This window comes from Dendrobates tinctorius, unplaced genomic scaffold (assembly GCF_039654945.1).
Source record: "Dendrobates tinctorius isolate UK_male_01 unplaced genomic scaffold, ASM3965494v1 ptg000019l, whole genome shotgun sequence".
Taxonomy (NCBI): domain Eukaryota; kingdom Metazoa; phylum Chordata; class Amphibia; order Anura; family Dendrobatidae; genus Dendrobates; species Dendrobates tinctorius.
Genome location: NW_027361687.1, coordinates 69,920,532 through 69,936,096, shown reverse-complemented (window position 1 = coordinate 69,936,096; position 15,565 = coordinate 69,920,532). Strand labels below are relative to the sequence as shown.

The following is a 15,565-nucleotide window of genomic DNA, read 5'->3' as shown; positions in this document are numbered from 1 at the left end:
GTTTTTTTGGGGTGTGCGTTGGGATTTTCCAGACGCAGCATGTTGCATTTTTTGGCCCTGCAAAAAAGCGCATGCGCACATATGCGCACGTTTTGCGCTAAAAATGGCCATTATAGCCTATGGATGCGCATATGTGCGCACTGGCATGCTCATGTATGCGTTTTTTTGCATATGCGTTTTTTTTTTTAAACCATGGAATTTAGGGGTTTGGGTTAGAGTTAGGGTTAGTTAAGGGGGTTTAGGGTTAGGGTTATGGTCAGGGTCAGGGTTAGGGTTAGGGTTAGGGTCAGGGTTAGGGTTAAGTATGGTTTTGTTAAGGATTAGGGTCATGGTTAGGGTCAGGATTAGGGTTAAGTATGGTTTTGTTAAGGGTTAGGGTCAGGGTTAGGGTTAGGGTCAGGGTTAGGGTTAGGGTTAGGGTTAGGGTCAGGGTTAGGGTCAGGATTAGGGTTAAGTATGGTTTTGTTAAGGATTAGGGTCAGGGTTAGGGTCAGGATTAGGGTTAAGTATGGTTTTGTTAAGGGTTAGGGTCAGGGTTAGGGTTAGGGTTAGGGTTAGGGTCAGGGTTAGGGTTAGGGTTAGGGTTAGGGTCAGGGTTAGGGTCAGGATTAGGGTTAAGTATGGTTTTGTTAAGGATTAGGGTCAGGGTTAGGGTCAGGATTAGGGTTAAGTATGGTTTTGTTAAGGGTTAGGGTCAGGGTTAGGGTTAGGGTCAGGGTTAGGGTCAGGATTAGGGTTAAGTATGGTTTTGTTAAGGGTTAGGGTCAGGGTTAGGGTTAGGGTTAGGGTCAGGGTTAGGGTTAGGGTTAGGGTCAGGGTTAGGGTTAGGGTCAGGGTTAGGGTTAGGGTTAGTTAGGGTTTAGGGTTTGGGTTAGGGTTAAGTATGATTTGGTTAAGGGTTAGGGTCAGGGTTAGGGTTAGGGTCAGGGTTAGGGTTAGGGTTAGGGTCAGGGTTAGGGTTAGTAAAGTCATGGTTTGGGTAGTGTGAGGGGCCACCTAAAAATGTTGGAAAAAAACGCAAACGCGGTAAAAACGCGCTAAAAACGCATACAAACGCATAAAAACGCTGCGTTTTTTTCATGCATGCTCATAAAAATGCTTGAAAAAAACGCAGCAGTTGTATGCTTATGTATGCGTTTTTTCAATGCGTTTTTTTGCGGGAAAAACGCGCTGCAAAAAAAAGCAAGTGTGAAACTAGCCTTAAACATCAAAAGAGCTTGTCCTGCTAGTAACTCACTCTGCCATATACTCATAAACGCCTTAAAGGAGACCGAACATCAGGTGAAAAGTAGGCCATTTTTGGTTTTAATTTTTGCCGCTGCTCCCCTAATTATTCATTCTTTTGTATTTTTAAAATCCGGTTCCAGAAATATGGGACAGTTTATTTAGTGTAGATCAGTCTAAAGACACACCCCAGAGGATCCTGTGAGATACGCCTTGTTGGTGAAGACCATAAAAGCACGAAATATAAAGACTCATATCTCTTTGACCGGGTGACAGGTCCTATTTGACCCCCACATTTATCCACTCTCCTCAGCTTGACAAATTTTAATGGCCATTTGCTGACTCCTAGACTCCCAAGGCACACTCTCCAGGGCAACACCTGAAATCCAGAATTGTTCCTCTGGATTGCAGACAGTTGGGAGTTATATCTGTCCTGAGTAGATCTGCTATGTGACACCTCTCACTCGGTATCCTCAGTTATCTCCATGAGACTTACCAGTTTTCTCCTGCGAGCATCAATCTGACGGAAGTAGGTGGTGACATAGTGGTTGTTGTAGAGGATGTTCTTGTTATAGTTGATGGTATAGTTGAAAGCGCTAAATGAGGAAAAGCAGAGATTCTGTAAAAACTTTTAGAGACAATATAACAATGGTAGTTACCTGGGGAAAACCACTAACCAGACCTATGACAGGTTTAGGAAATGCAATCTATTAATAAGCCCCAGCTGTTTAGTCTACACATCAAGGAGAGTGTAAAATGGAGTTCCATCTTAATGTAAGATTAATTGAGCCATCATTTATTTATTTATTTATTTATTTATGTTTTGTGATGCTCTTTTTTTATAAAATGCATCAAAAATATTTTAATCCCTGTTATTCTGGTTTCACATTTGCGTCTGTTTGCGCAGCGTTTCATCCATAGCAATCCATATGCATCATGTTTGGCTATTTTTAACATGGTGTATCAGAAAAACCTCGGCACACTGTATTTCATGAATACAATGTTTATTTATCCAGAAAAATATTATATCGGACCAAAAAATGTGTGATACAGATAATAATCAACGTTTCGGCTATTCAGCCTTCCGCAAGATTTTATCTGTATAAATTAGGGTCCTCAATCACAACAGGGATTCATCACTTGCTCATAACACGTGAATAGATGTGGGTTACCTGGATAGAGCGGAGTCAGTGGCTTCTGGACGGCGCTATGCTGTGACGTCATTGTGCTTCCCGACGTCCCCTGTGTGACACCGGCGCCAACTGCAGTGCTGTAGGTAGTGGGTCGCCCTCCCAGGGCTGTGGGGTACTCGGTACCGGGCCGGTGTCATGGGCATGTGTCACGGCGGCGGTGACCCGGTCCGTGGCCTTGGGCGCCCAAATCAATGGTGATTTGTAGTTAATGAAATGGAATAGTTCGTGACACCACCTGTGGTGTTTGGCAAGCAAGATGTTAAGCCAACGCTGCGTGTAGATCCTCTGGGGCTGATGGTGTGTTGCAGCATAGATGGTGTAGCTCCCCACAGGTGAAGCTGTAACCCCAGGGCAGTGTATAGGCGCTGGCGGTGTGAGGAATGTTGGTACCCAGATGTAGCGGTGCTGACGGGGTTGGCGCACAAATGACTGGAGGACACCAGGGCTTGTAGTTCCAAAGCTTTACTCACAGTTCATGGTACACACTGGTGCCTGCCTCCATGCCGTGTCCTCTGGGGTAGAGACTCAATCAACCTCCCGGGCAAGTCAGGATTCTCCTCTCCAACACCCCACCAACATGTAGCTCTCCTGAACGACTCCTCTATTGCGCCTTGTAGTGTGAAGAGCTCCAGTACCGCGGCACTCTGAAATTCCTCCTGTCAGATGTTCCTAACAACTCTACTTGTATGACAGACAGCTGTAGCCTCTCTTGGGGACTCCCATCTCTGGAGTCCTGGCTCTCTATTCAGTTGCTGTTGTGCCCCAAGTCTTGGATGGGAGTAGTGCATTTACAGCCAACTACTCCACCGGTGTCTGCTGCAGAACCATAAGTGTCCATACAACCTCGGGGACCGGACCCCAGCCTTGCGCTGAGAACCTATAGGCAGGTTTCCTCTTCCAACCCACAACTCCTCTCTGTTCTCCTCCTTCATTCCGCGCTGTTCCTTCTCTCTCTTATGGAAGCTTAGGTTGCAGTTCTACGTCTTTCTCCTTCTGTTCTTTTCCCGTGCCAGCTGGCTCAGGTCACTGAGGCAGCTGCAGAACTCCTTCCTCTCTCCCTCTTCTAGGGATCTCCTTCCTCTCGGATCCGTCCTCAGACTCTCCTGACTGACTGTCCAGACTCACTCCTCTGACCCACTGTCAGACTGACCTGTAATTCTAAACCTTTCCAACCTTTTATATATCTCAACTCCACCCACCTCCCAGCACATCTCGTGTTACGAAGCAAGGACCCACGAAAGGTGCTCTGCTATCCTCCAAGCATAGAGCCGCAATCTGGTCCATTGCTGAACTATCCTATGTGTGAGTGCAGGTGTTGGAGCGTGGAAAGGAGTTCCCAACTTACCTAGGTGGTGGGGCACTACACCTTAGGAGAAGGTGCAGTACCTCTGTGGCGACTGAGCCTCAGGGGCGCCACAGTAGCGCACGTCCTGCTGCGGGAACTAACGGAGTCCTCGGGCGGCGCTGACAGAGCAGGAGCCTTCCTTCTTCTCCAGCACAGTGCCGGCCGCCAGGCTCCTTCCTCCTTCTCCAGCACAGTGTCGGCCGCCAGGCTCCTTCCTCCTCCAGCACAGTTACGTCCCTACATTGCTCTCTGGCTGCCCCTCGGCTGTCAGTACCTCACTGCTCTGTCAGCGCCGCCCGAGGACTCCATTAGTTCCCGCAGCAGGACGCGCGCTACCTACGGCACTGCAGTTGGCGCCGATGTCACGCAGGGGACGTCGGGAAGCGCAATGACGTCATAGCATAGCGCCGTCCAGCAGCCACTGACTCCGCTCTAGCCAGGTAACCCACATCTATTCACGTGTTATGAGCAAGTGATGAATCCCTGTTGCGATTGTGGACCCTAATTTATACAGGTAAAATCTTGAGGAAGGCTGAATAGCCGAAACGTTGATTAATAATTATCTGTATCACATATTTTTGGGTCCGATATCATATTTTTCTGGATAAACATTGGATTCATTAAATACAGTGTGCCGAGGTTTTTCTATGATATATTGTACTATTTTCCTCTGAGAACCTGACAAAAAGGCAGTGAGCACCCCGTTATCTATAATATATTTAACATGTCACATGCAGGGGCAGTGTGCGTGCGTTTGCGTGAAAACGCATACGTATGCGTCGTTTCGCAGTGTCCGGCGAACGCAATATGTTGCATTTTTGTCACGTCAAAGCTCTGTCAAATATGCGCAGGCATGCGCATGCGGATGAGTGCGTAAAAAAAACGCATTACTGTCTATGGAAACGCATGCGTACGCAAGGACATGTGTAGGAATGCGTTTCGAAACACATGCGTTTGTCACATAATCATGTCCGGGAAATGAGACACACCCATTGGGTGGCTTTTTTTGCCATCATGCGTATGCTGATGCAGATAAAAAACGCTGCATAAACATGCGTTTGTGTGCGTTTTGACATGCGTTTGCGCATGCAGACGATACGCTGCGCACACAAACGCTAATGTAAACCTAGCCTTAGTGTTTCTGCCTCTCATACTCCAGATCCTGGGATGAGTTCTGGCAGTGACCAATTGGATAAGAAAAGTTGAACCCTTACCTTAAATATCTGGAGCTCAGACAGCATTTGCATGTAACAGAGCTCAGAGCCTTGCTCAAAATGCTGCTGTTAAATTAAATATCTATTTTTGACAATGGCATTTAAGATGTAGTGCAGTTGATGACCAATGGCTCTTGTACAACACAATCGCTGGGGTCTCATGAAAGACTCCATGGCTGTCCCCACAAGTAGGCTTCATAGGAGGCTTTGGTTTTAGCTATTTACTGCAATATTGCATTATATCGTAGTGATTAGGTGATTGCAGGATTAAGTCGCCTAAAGGGACTTAAAAAATGAAGAAAAGAAAAAAAAAAAATATATATATATACATATACTGTAGTGTATATAAAAAATAAATTCAATTCACCCCATTAAATAGGTAGAAATTATCCATCTCCAGACACCACACTTGACAAAACTAATGACCCAAGAAAAATATTGACTTCCTACTGAGCTGTAGTTTTTCTCTATGGACCCCCAACAAAACATATTGTGAAGTCAAGAGTAATGATTGCTTTACTAATGAATGCTCACGAGGTAAAGAGGAAGATGAACATGCAAGACATGATGTGGTTGATGAAGGGCAACTTCCTCAGCACCCACACCTGCTTCTTCCTCAAGGTTTCCACAACTTCTTCGGTCATGCTGAGGTCAGAGATGTTGATTCCAGCCAACTTGTTCAGCTCTTCTTTCTGTTTCCATAAGAAGAAAAGAGAAGAATGAAACAAGAGGAAAACAATGATGCAAACAAGTATAGGGTTATGATGTTATGATCTGGAGAAGAGACACTGACCCTCATGACTATGATGCTGGTGTAGTTCTTATTCAGACTGTACACAGTGTCATTAACCAGGTCGAACATTTGGCCAAAGTTTCCTTCCAAAGGCAGTCTTTTTTTGCACCACTTGTTGATCACTAAAAGAGATACATTGTCAGTGCCAGTATCCCGCCGCTCCCAACTGGTCTTTGATACGAGATAGAATATGCATTATAGTGAAATGTAAGGATCTGAAAAAGGAAATCATCTGAGTATTGCAGAAGTCTAGCTAGCTCTTCTTGACATCCAGGGGTTAGGATGCATGCAGAAGATTGCAGAGAACATTTAGAGTTGTCATACCTGACAAAACTGGGTACAGAAACTATGCTCTTCATGCACCCCATACATACTGACATGAGCTATATGACAACCAAGGCTATACATTTGTGCTCAAAAGTTCACATACCCCCCGCAGAATTTTTTCTTTCTTGTCCTTTTTCCAGAGGATATGAATGGTAACACGAAAACTTTTTCTCCACTCATGGTTAATGGTTGGGTGAAGCCATTTATTGTCAAACTACTGTGTTTTCTTTTTTTAAATCATAATGACAACCCAAATCATCCAAATGACCCTGATCAAAAATTTACATACCCCATTTCTTAATACCGTTTATTGCCCCCTCTAACATCAATGACAAAACAGCAAAATTTTATTGAAACAATATTAAAAAAAATACATAAAAAAATATAATGAATGGAGACACAATGTACAAATTAACCACTCAGTTAAAATAAGCAAGCCACTGAAACATCAAAAAAGCCTATAAAAATATTTGAGTAAACTGTGGGAAAAACCTCACTTGCAATTTATGCAAATATAATAGGCTTAATATTAGAAGAAAAATAACCAATAGAGGGGAGATAACCCCTTCCTATACAATGTTGAAAATACAGTAGGTCCCAAATACAAAATACATAAACATATGGACTGAAAGCGATTTTTAGCTTAAGTAAGCAAAGGTAAAGAGGGAAAATCCATAAAGCTGGCAGCCTGAAAGCATGTAATAAATAAGGTGACCTAAGCAAATGATCAGGGAGAAAGTGGCCTACATTACCTCAAGTGGTGGCGGTACCCCGATGCGCGTTTCACGTGTTGCTTTTTTGATGGTCACTCCAGAACCTTCACTTTGTTCTGATGTAGCTAATGACAGGTCAACTTGGCCTTGTGTTTTGGATTGTTGTCATGTTGGAACGTCCAAGTATGCCCTATGCGCAGCTTCCGGGCTGATGATTGCAAATTTGCCTCCAGTATTTGCTGATAACGTGCTGCATTCATCTTTCCTTCAACTTTGACTAAGTTTCCAGTGTCTTTGAAGCTCACACATCCCCAAAATATCAGCGATCCACCTCTGTGCTTTACAGTAGGAATGGTGTTCTTCTCATCATAGGCCTTGTTGGCCTCTCTCCAAACGTAACGTTTATGGTTGTGTCCAAAAAGTTAAATTTTGGTCTCATCACTCTAAATTACCTTGTTCCAGAAGTTTTGAGGCTTGTCTTTGTGCTGTTTTGCGTATTGTAGGTGAGATACTTTATGGCATTTGTGCAGTAATGGCTTTCTTCTGGTGACTCAACCATGCAGCCCATTTTTCTTCAAGTGCCTCCTTATTGTGCATCTTGAAACAGCCACATCACTAGTTTTCAGAGAGTCTTGTATTTCAACTGATGTTATTTGTGGGTTTTTCTTTGCATCCCGAACAATTTTCCTGGGAGTTGTGGAGGAAACTTTTGTTGGTCTACCTGACTGTGCTTTTGTTTTTACAGAGCTCCTGATATTCCATTTGTTAATCACAGTTTGAACGCTGCTGCCTGGCATTATCAATTCCTTGGATATCATTTTGTATCCCTTTCCTGTTTAATACAGTTCAACTACCTTTTCCCGTAGATCCATTGACAATTCTTTTGCTTTCCCCATGACTCACAATCCAGAAACGTCAGTGGCTGGATGAAAGATGCAAGAGTCTGTCTGGATCCCAGAAACTCACTCAGCTTTTATGTGCACACTGTTGTGAGTTCATTTTCCCCTTCACCATTGAGGTCTGATGAACTCCCTCTTCTGGTGAAGGAAGGTAGTGAGGCTGATTACCAAGCACCTGGGCAGGATGATGATGACTGGGTGACGGGAATTACTGACTGGATATAAGGCAGCCGACGCCCTTTTGCCTTGCTGGTGACCTCTCTGAGGGAGTCTAGGAGACCAGTCTGATTCCTGCTCCTCAAAAGCTAAGTTTTCTGTTCTACTTTTTGCATTTGTGTTTTGGTTTTGTTTTGCATTGTTTTCCTTGATTTCTGCCATTCCCTGCTGGGGTGAGCTGAATTCCTTTTTGCTCTGTCTTCAGAAAATACCTGAGTACTGATATAGTCTTTTTGAAGCCTAGCGTCTTCAGGGCTTTTTTCCCTATCAGCTGTTGGCTCTTGTTTTGATAGGGTTTTGGCGGATTACAGACAGCAGCTTTTCTATCCTGTCCTATCTAGTTAGCTTGGGCCCCATCGTTTGCTCAGCCTATCTTTCTATCTGTGTGAGTGTTTTTTCATCTTGCTTCACCATCATTATATGTTGGGGGCTGCTTATTGCTTTAGGGTCTGTTCTGGGGCAGTTTAGATTTCCCTTTCTGTCTTTAGGCTATGTAGTTCTCCGGCTGTGATCGAGGGGTCTAGGGCACCGTAGGAACCCCCCACGGCTACTGCTAGCTGTTGTTGATAAGTTCAGGGGTCTGCAATCCGATAGCTGCCAGCTTCTCTGGTTTTCTGGACTTAGCTAGTATTTCTGTTTTTGCCTCCTACGGTGACTCATTCATAACAGAATCACCAGCCATACCGCAGATCCTAGGGTACTCAATAGCAGGAAAGAATTGTAAAAAAAAAAAAAAGTGTGTATATTTTTTCCTTTATATCTCTGAGGCCGTAGGGGGAATTTTTTTTCTCTCAATGGAGATAAAGCAATTGTCTAATCGTGTGGAGCAGCTCGCTGCGGAAGTGCGGGGAATTTCCGCCTACCTTGCTCATTCAAATGCTGCTGAACCAAAGACCCTTCTCCTGATGTGTTTTTTGGGGATCGGTCTAAATTTTTGAATTTCAAAAATAATTGTAAATTATTTTTTGCCTTGAAGCCTAACTCGTCAGAGAGCTCCGCGCAGCAGGTTAAAATTGTCATCTCTTTGCTGCGTGGCGATCCCCAGGATTGGGCGTTTTCTTTGAAACCAGATGATCCTATTCTGACTAATGTGAATGCATTTTTTCAAGCCTTGGGGTTGTTGTATGACGAACCTAATGCTATTGATCAGGCTGAAAAGACCCTGTTGGCATTGAGCCAGGGTCGAGATTCTGCAGAATTGTACTGTCAAAAATTCCGAAAGTGGGCGGTCCTTACTACCTGGAATGATAATGCCTTGGCAGCTCTCTTTCGGAAGGGTTTGTCAGAAGCCGTAAAAGATACTATGGTGGGATTTCCTGTTCCCTCTGGTCTTGACGATTCTATGTCATTAGCATTCAGGTTGATCGGCGTTTACGTGAACGCAGGACTGCACGAGAGGTGTTGCCACCTGTTGAACAAGTGTCTGAACCTATGCAATGTGATAGAGTTTTGTCCAGGGAGCAACGTCAGGAGTTCAGAAGGCGTAATAAGCTGTGTTTTTTTGTGGAGATGCCTCGCATATTATTTCTGTCTGTCCTAAACGAGAGAAACGTTTTGCACACACGTTTTCTGTGGGTGGTGTTCAACCTAAGTTTCTTCTGGCAATTACTCTGATCTGCTCCCTGTCCACATTTTCCGCCAAGGCTTTTGTGGATTCGGGAGCAGCCCTGAACCTAATGGACTTGGAATTTGCTAAACGTTGTGGATTTCCTATGACACCTCTGCGGACGCCTATCCCTTTGAGGGGGATTGATGCTACTCCTTTGGCGAAAAATAAACCTCAGTTTTGGACCCAGGTGGTAATGCGGGTCGCCCCAGACCATCAAGAAAATTGCAGATTTTTGGTGTTGCATAATTTGCATGATACCATTGTTCTGGGGTTTCCCTGGTTGCAAATTCATAATCCAGTTTTGGATTGGAAATCTGTGTCTGTGGTGAGTTGGGGTTGTCGGTGTGCCCTTAGTGAGGCTCCGGTTTTTTCCACCTCTCCTCAGTCGCATGATGTTCCTGACTATTTGGCGGATTTTTATGATGTATTTAGTGAGAATGAGTCTGCGTCTTTGCCTCCTCATAGGAGTTATGACTGTGCAATTGAACTGAGCCCAGGGTGTAAATTTCCCAAGGGTCGGCTCTTCAATTTATCTGTACCTGAGCACGAGGCTATGCGATCCTTTATTAAGGAGGCGTTGGAGAAGGGTCATATTAGACCATCCTCTTCACCCTTAGGTGCTGGGTTTTTTTTCGTGGCCAAAAAGGATGGTTCATTAAGGCCTTGTATTGATTATCGTGCCCTCAACAAAATACTATTAAATATCAGTATCCGTTACCCCTGATTTCGGATCTATTCTCCAGAGTTAAAGGTGCTTGCTGGTTTACCAAGCTTGACCTCAGGGGGGCGTATAATCTTATCCGCATTAAGCATAGGGATGAATGGAAGACGGCGTTTAATACTCCGGAGGGACATTTTGAGTACCTGGTGATGCCTTTTGGGCTCACTAATGCCCCTTCTGTCTTCCAGTGCTTCATGAACGATATTTTCCGAGACTTTGTGGATAAATTTTTGATTATCTATCTGGATGATATTTTGATCTTCTCCAAGGATTGGGATTCTCATGTGGAACATGTTCGGACTGTGTTCCGGATCTTGAGGGAGAATTCCCTGTATGTCAAAGGATCGAAATGCCTTTTTGGGGTACAGAGGATTTCTTTTTTGGGATTTATTTTGTCTCCGTCAACTATTGAAATGGACTAGGGCCAAGGTACAGGCCATTTGTGATTGGGTTCAGCCCACTTCTTTGAAGGCCCTCCAGAAGTTTTTGGGTTTTGCTAATTTTTATCGGAAATTTATAGCAAAATTTTCTAGTATTGCCAAGCCATTGACTGATCTGACTAAGAAGGGTGCTGATGTGTTGAATTGGTCTCCGGAGGCTGTTTCTTCCTTTCAGGAGCTGAAGCGAAGATTTACTTCTGCCCCGGTTTTGCGGCAACCTGATGTCTCACTCCCGTTCCAGGTAGAGGTGGACGCTTCTGAGACTGGTGCAGGAGCTGTTTTGTCCCAAAAGGATCCTGTAACATCTAAAATGAATCCCTGTGCTTTCTTTTCCCGAAAGTTCTCTCCATCTGAACGTAACTATGATGTGGGGAATCGGGAACTGTTAGCCATGAAATGAACATTTGAGGAGTGGAGACATTGGTTGGAGGGAGCTAAACATCATGTCGTGGTCCTCACTGACCACAAGAATTTGATTTACCTGGAGTCGGCCAAACGCTTGAACCCTAGACAGGCTAGGTGGGCCTTGTTTTTTACACGTTTTGATTTTGTGGTCTCTTTTCTTCCTGGCACTAAGAATGTCAAGGCTGACGCTCTCTCTAGGAGCTTCTTTGCTGATTCTCCTGTGGTGACCAAGCCTGCTACCATCTTAGGCGAAGGGGTACCGTATACACTCGAGTATAAGCCGACCCGAGTATAAGCCGACCCCCTAATTTTGCCACAAAAAACTGGGAAAACTTATTGACTCGAGTATAAGCCTAGGGTGGGAAATGCTCCATCGATTATTCCCCCATATAGTGTCCCCAGAAGAAGCTCCATAGATTATTCCCCCATATGCTGCCCCCATAAGAAGCTCCATAGATTGTTCCCCCATATGCTGACCCCATAAGAAGCTCCATAGATTGTTCCCTCATCTGCTGACCCCATAAGAAGCTCCAGATTATTCCCCCATAGGCTGCCCCCATAAGAAGCTCCATAAATTGTTCCCCCATATGCTGACCCCAGAAGAAGCTCCAGAGTGTTCCCCCATATGCTGACCCCAGAAGAAGCTCCAGATTATTCCCCCATACGCTGACCCCAGAAGAAGCTCCAGATTATTCCCCCATATACTGCCCCCATAAGAAGCTCCATAGATTGTTCCCCCATACGCTGACCCCAGAAGAAGCTCCAGATTATTCCCCCATATACTGCCCCCATAAGAAGCTTCATAAATTGTTCCCCCATATGCTGACCCCAGAAGAAGCTCCAGAGTGTTCCCCCATATGCTGACCCCAGAAGAAGCTCCAGATTATTCCCCCATACGCTGACCCCAGAAGAAGCTCCAGATTATTCCCCCATATGCTGCCCCCATAAGAAGCTCCATAGATTGTTCCCCCATACGCTGACCCCAGAAGAAGCTCCAGATTATTCCCCCATATACTGCCCCCATAAGAAGCTTCATAAATTGTTCCCCCATATGCTGACCCCAGAAGAAGCTCCAGAGTGTTCCCCCATATGCTGACCCCAGAAGAAGCTCCAGATTATTCCCCCATACGCTGACCCCAGAAGAAGCTCCAGATTATTCCCCCATATGCTGCCCCCATAAGAAGCTCCATAGATTGTTCCCCCATACGCTGACCCCAGAAGAAGCTCCAGATTATTCCCCCATATACTGCCCCCATAAGAAGCTCCATAGATTGTTCCCCCATACGCTGACCCCAGACGAAGCTCCAGATTATTCCCCCATTTACTGCCCCCATAAGAAGCTCCATAGATTGTTCCCCCATATGCTGACCCCAGAAGAAGCTCCATAGACTATTCCCCCATATGCTGCCCCCATGCTGCTGCTGCATGTAAAAATTAAAAAAATGACATACTCACCTCTCCGTCGCTGGGTGTCAGGTGCCGGTGTCACTGCTGGCACCTGAGATACTCATGTGTCCTATGTCCATGGCTGCTCACCGCTATCTGCTGCGTCATCAGTCAGTGACGTTCAGACTGCAGGGGGCGCGGCGCGCACTAACCACGTCACCGCGCCCTCTGCTGTCTGAAGTCACTGACCGATGACAGACAGCAGCAAGCAGCCATGGACGCAGGACAGGTGAGTATCGCTATACTTACCCATCCTGACGCTGTGTCTTGAGCCCCCAGCTTCTCCCCATGCTCTCTCTTCCTGCCTCAGGCGCATATTCATGAGTTTTAATGAGCGGCACCACGTTACCGCTGAAGGCAGGAAGGGAGAGCACGGGGAGAAGCTGGGGGCTCAAGACACAGCGTCAGAACGGGTAAGTATGACCTGACACCCCCGCCCCCCCTCCCCCTCTGACCGCCTTTGTATATGACTCGAATATAAGACGAGAGGGGGACTTTCAGCCCAATTTTTTGGGCTGAAAATCTCGGCTTATATTCGAGTATATACGGTAGTTCTTTCTGCCATCTCGCCCGATTTGAGACATGCTCTGGAAGAGTTCCAGGAGGACAAACCTGAGCATTGTCCCAGTGGAAAGTTGTATGTTCCTGACCAGTGGAAGAAGAGAGTGATGTCTGAAGTTCATTGCTCTGCATTGGCTGGTCATCCAGGTATTTTTGGTACTAGAGATCTGGTGAGTCAGACTTTTTGGTGGCCCGCCTTGTCTCGTGATGTCAGGAATTTTGTGCAGTCCTGTGGGACTTGCTCCCGGTCTAAACCTTGTTCTCGCTCTAGTGGGTTGTTGATGCCTTTGCCGGTTCCCAGGAGGCCATGGACCCATATTTCAATGGATTTCATCTTTGATATGCCTGTCTCTAAGAGAATGACTGTTATTTGGGTGATTTGTGATAGGTTCTCTAAGATGGTTCATCTTGTACCACTCCCCAAGTTGCCATATTCCTCTGAGTTGGTGCCCCTGTTTTTGCAACAGGTGGTTCGCTTGCACGGGATTCCTGAGAACATTGTATCTGACAGAGGAGTTCAGTTTGTGTCTAGATTTTGGAGGACTTTCTGTTCCAAGCTGGGAATTCAGTTGTCCTTCTCCTCTGCTTTTCACCCTCAGACCAATGGGCAGACGGAGAGAACAAACCAGACCTTGGAGTCATATTTAAGATGTTTTATTTCTGCTGATCAGGATGATTGGGTTTCATTTTTGCCCTTGGCCGAATTTGCTTTAAATAATAGAGCTAGTTCTGCCACTTTGATGTCACCTTTTTTTTGTAACTTTGGGTTTCATCCTCGATTTTCTTCAGGGCAGGTGGAGCCTTCTGCCTGCCCAGGTGTTGACACTGTGGTGGAGAGAATGCACCAGATCTGGGACCAAGTGGTGGATAAGTTATCTCTCTCCCAGGAAAAGGCCCAGCGGATTTCCAACCGACATAGGACCATTGGTCCCCAGTTTAAGGTTGGTGATATGGTTTGGTTATCATCAAAAAATATCGCTATGAAGGTGGCTTCTTCTAAGTTTAAGCCTAGATTTATTGGACCTTACAAGATTTTGGAGATTATTAATCCGGTCTCTTTTCGTTTGGCTCTTCCTGTTACATTTAAAATCCATAATGTGTTTCATAAGTCCTTGTTGAAGAGGTTTGTTGAACCTGTAGTTCCTGGGGGTGCTGCATTGGTTGAAGGTAACATGGAATATGAGGTAGAGAAGATACTGGATTCCCGTCTGGCTAGACGGAGACTCCAGTATTTGGTTAAGTGGAAGGGTTATGGTCAGGAGGATAATTCCTGGGTCTCTGCCTCTGATATTCATGCCAAAAGATTGGTGCGTGCCTTTCATCGGGCTCACCCTGATCATCCTGGTGGCGTGGATGAGGGTTCGGTGACCCCTCCTCAAGGGGGAGGTACTGTTGTGAGTTCATTTTCCCCTTCACCATTGAGGTCTGATGAACTCCCTCTTCTGGTGAAGGAAGGTAGTGAGGCTGATTACCAAGCACCTGGGCAGGATGATGATGACTGGGTGACGGGAATTACTGACTGGATATAAGGCAGCCGACGCCCTTCTGCCTTGCTGGTGACCTCTCTGAGGGATTCTAGGAGACAAGTCTGATTCCTGCTCCTCAAAAGCAAAGTTTTCTGTTCTACTTTTTGCATTTGTGTTTTGGATTTGTTTTGCATTGTTTTCCTTGATTTCTGCCATTCCCTGCTGGGGTGAGCTGAATTCTTTTTTGCTCTGTCTTCAGAAAATACCTGAGTACTGATATAGTCTTCTTGAAGCCTAGCGTCTTCAGGGCTTTTTTCCCTATCAGCTGTTGACTCTTGTTTTGATAGGGTTTTGGCGGATTTCAGACAGCAGCTTTTCTATCCTGTCCTATCTAGTTAGCTTGGGCCCCATCATTTGCTCAGCCTATCTTTCTATCTGTGTGAGTGTTTTTTCATCTTGCTTCACCGTCATTATATGTTGGGGGCTGCCTATTGCTTTGGGGTCTGCCCTGGGGCAGTTTAGATTTCCCTTTCTGTCTTTAGGCTATGTAGTTCTCCAGCTGTGATCGAGGGGTCTAGGGCACCGTAGGAACCCCCCACGGCTACTGCTAGTTGTTGTTGATAGGTTCAGGGGTCTGCAATCCGATAGCTGCCAACTTCTCTGGTTTTCTGGACTTAGCTAGTATTTCTGTTTTTGCCTCCTACGGTGACTAATTCATAACACACACACTAATTACAAGCAAACAGGTCACAGGTGAGGATGTTACCTTTAGTAGCCAGTCAAACCCATTTGTTTCAACTTCTGTGGTGTTATCAGGACAAAATTACCAGGGTATGTGAACTTTTGATCAAGGTCATTTGCATGTTTTGGGTTGTCATTATGATTTAAAAAGAGAAAACACAGTAGTTTGATAAAAAATGGCTTCACCCAACCACTAACCATGAGTGGAGAAAACGTTTTGGTGTTATCATTCATATTCTCTGAAAAAAAGGC

General features: G+C 45.4%; 1 protein-coding gene across 1 annotated transcript in view; it reads right to left on the bottom strand.

The window, feature by feature from the left end:
• DCST1 (DC-STAMP domain containing 1) overlaps positions 1–15,565 on the bottom strand; it is a 40,763-nt gene that overhangs the window by 2,687 nt on the left and 22,511 nt on the right. The window contains exons 8-10 of the mRNA XM_073567286.1: positions 5,770–5,891; positions 5,511–5,668; positions 1,721–1,820 (exon numbers count right to left, since the gene is read on the bottom strand). Coding sequence (XP_073423387.1) covers positions 1,721–1,820; positions 5,511–5,668; positions 5,770–5,891 — 380 coding nt within the window. The remainder of the gene's footprint in view (positions 1–1,720; positions 1,821–5,510; positions 5,669–5,769; positions 5,892–15,565) is intronic.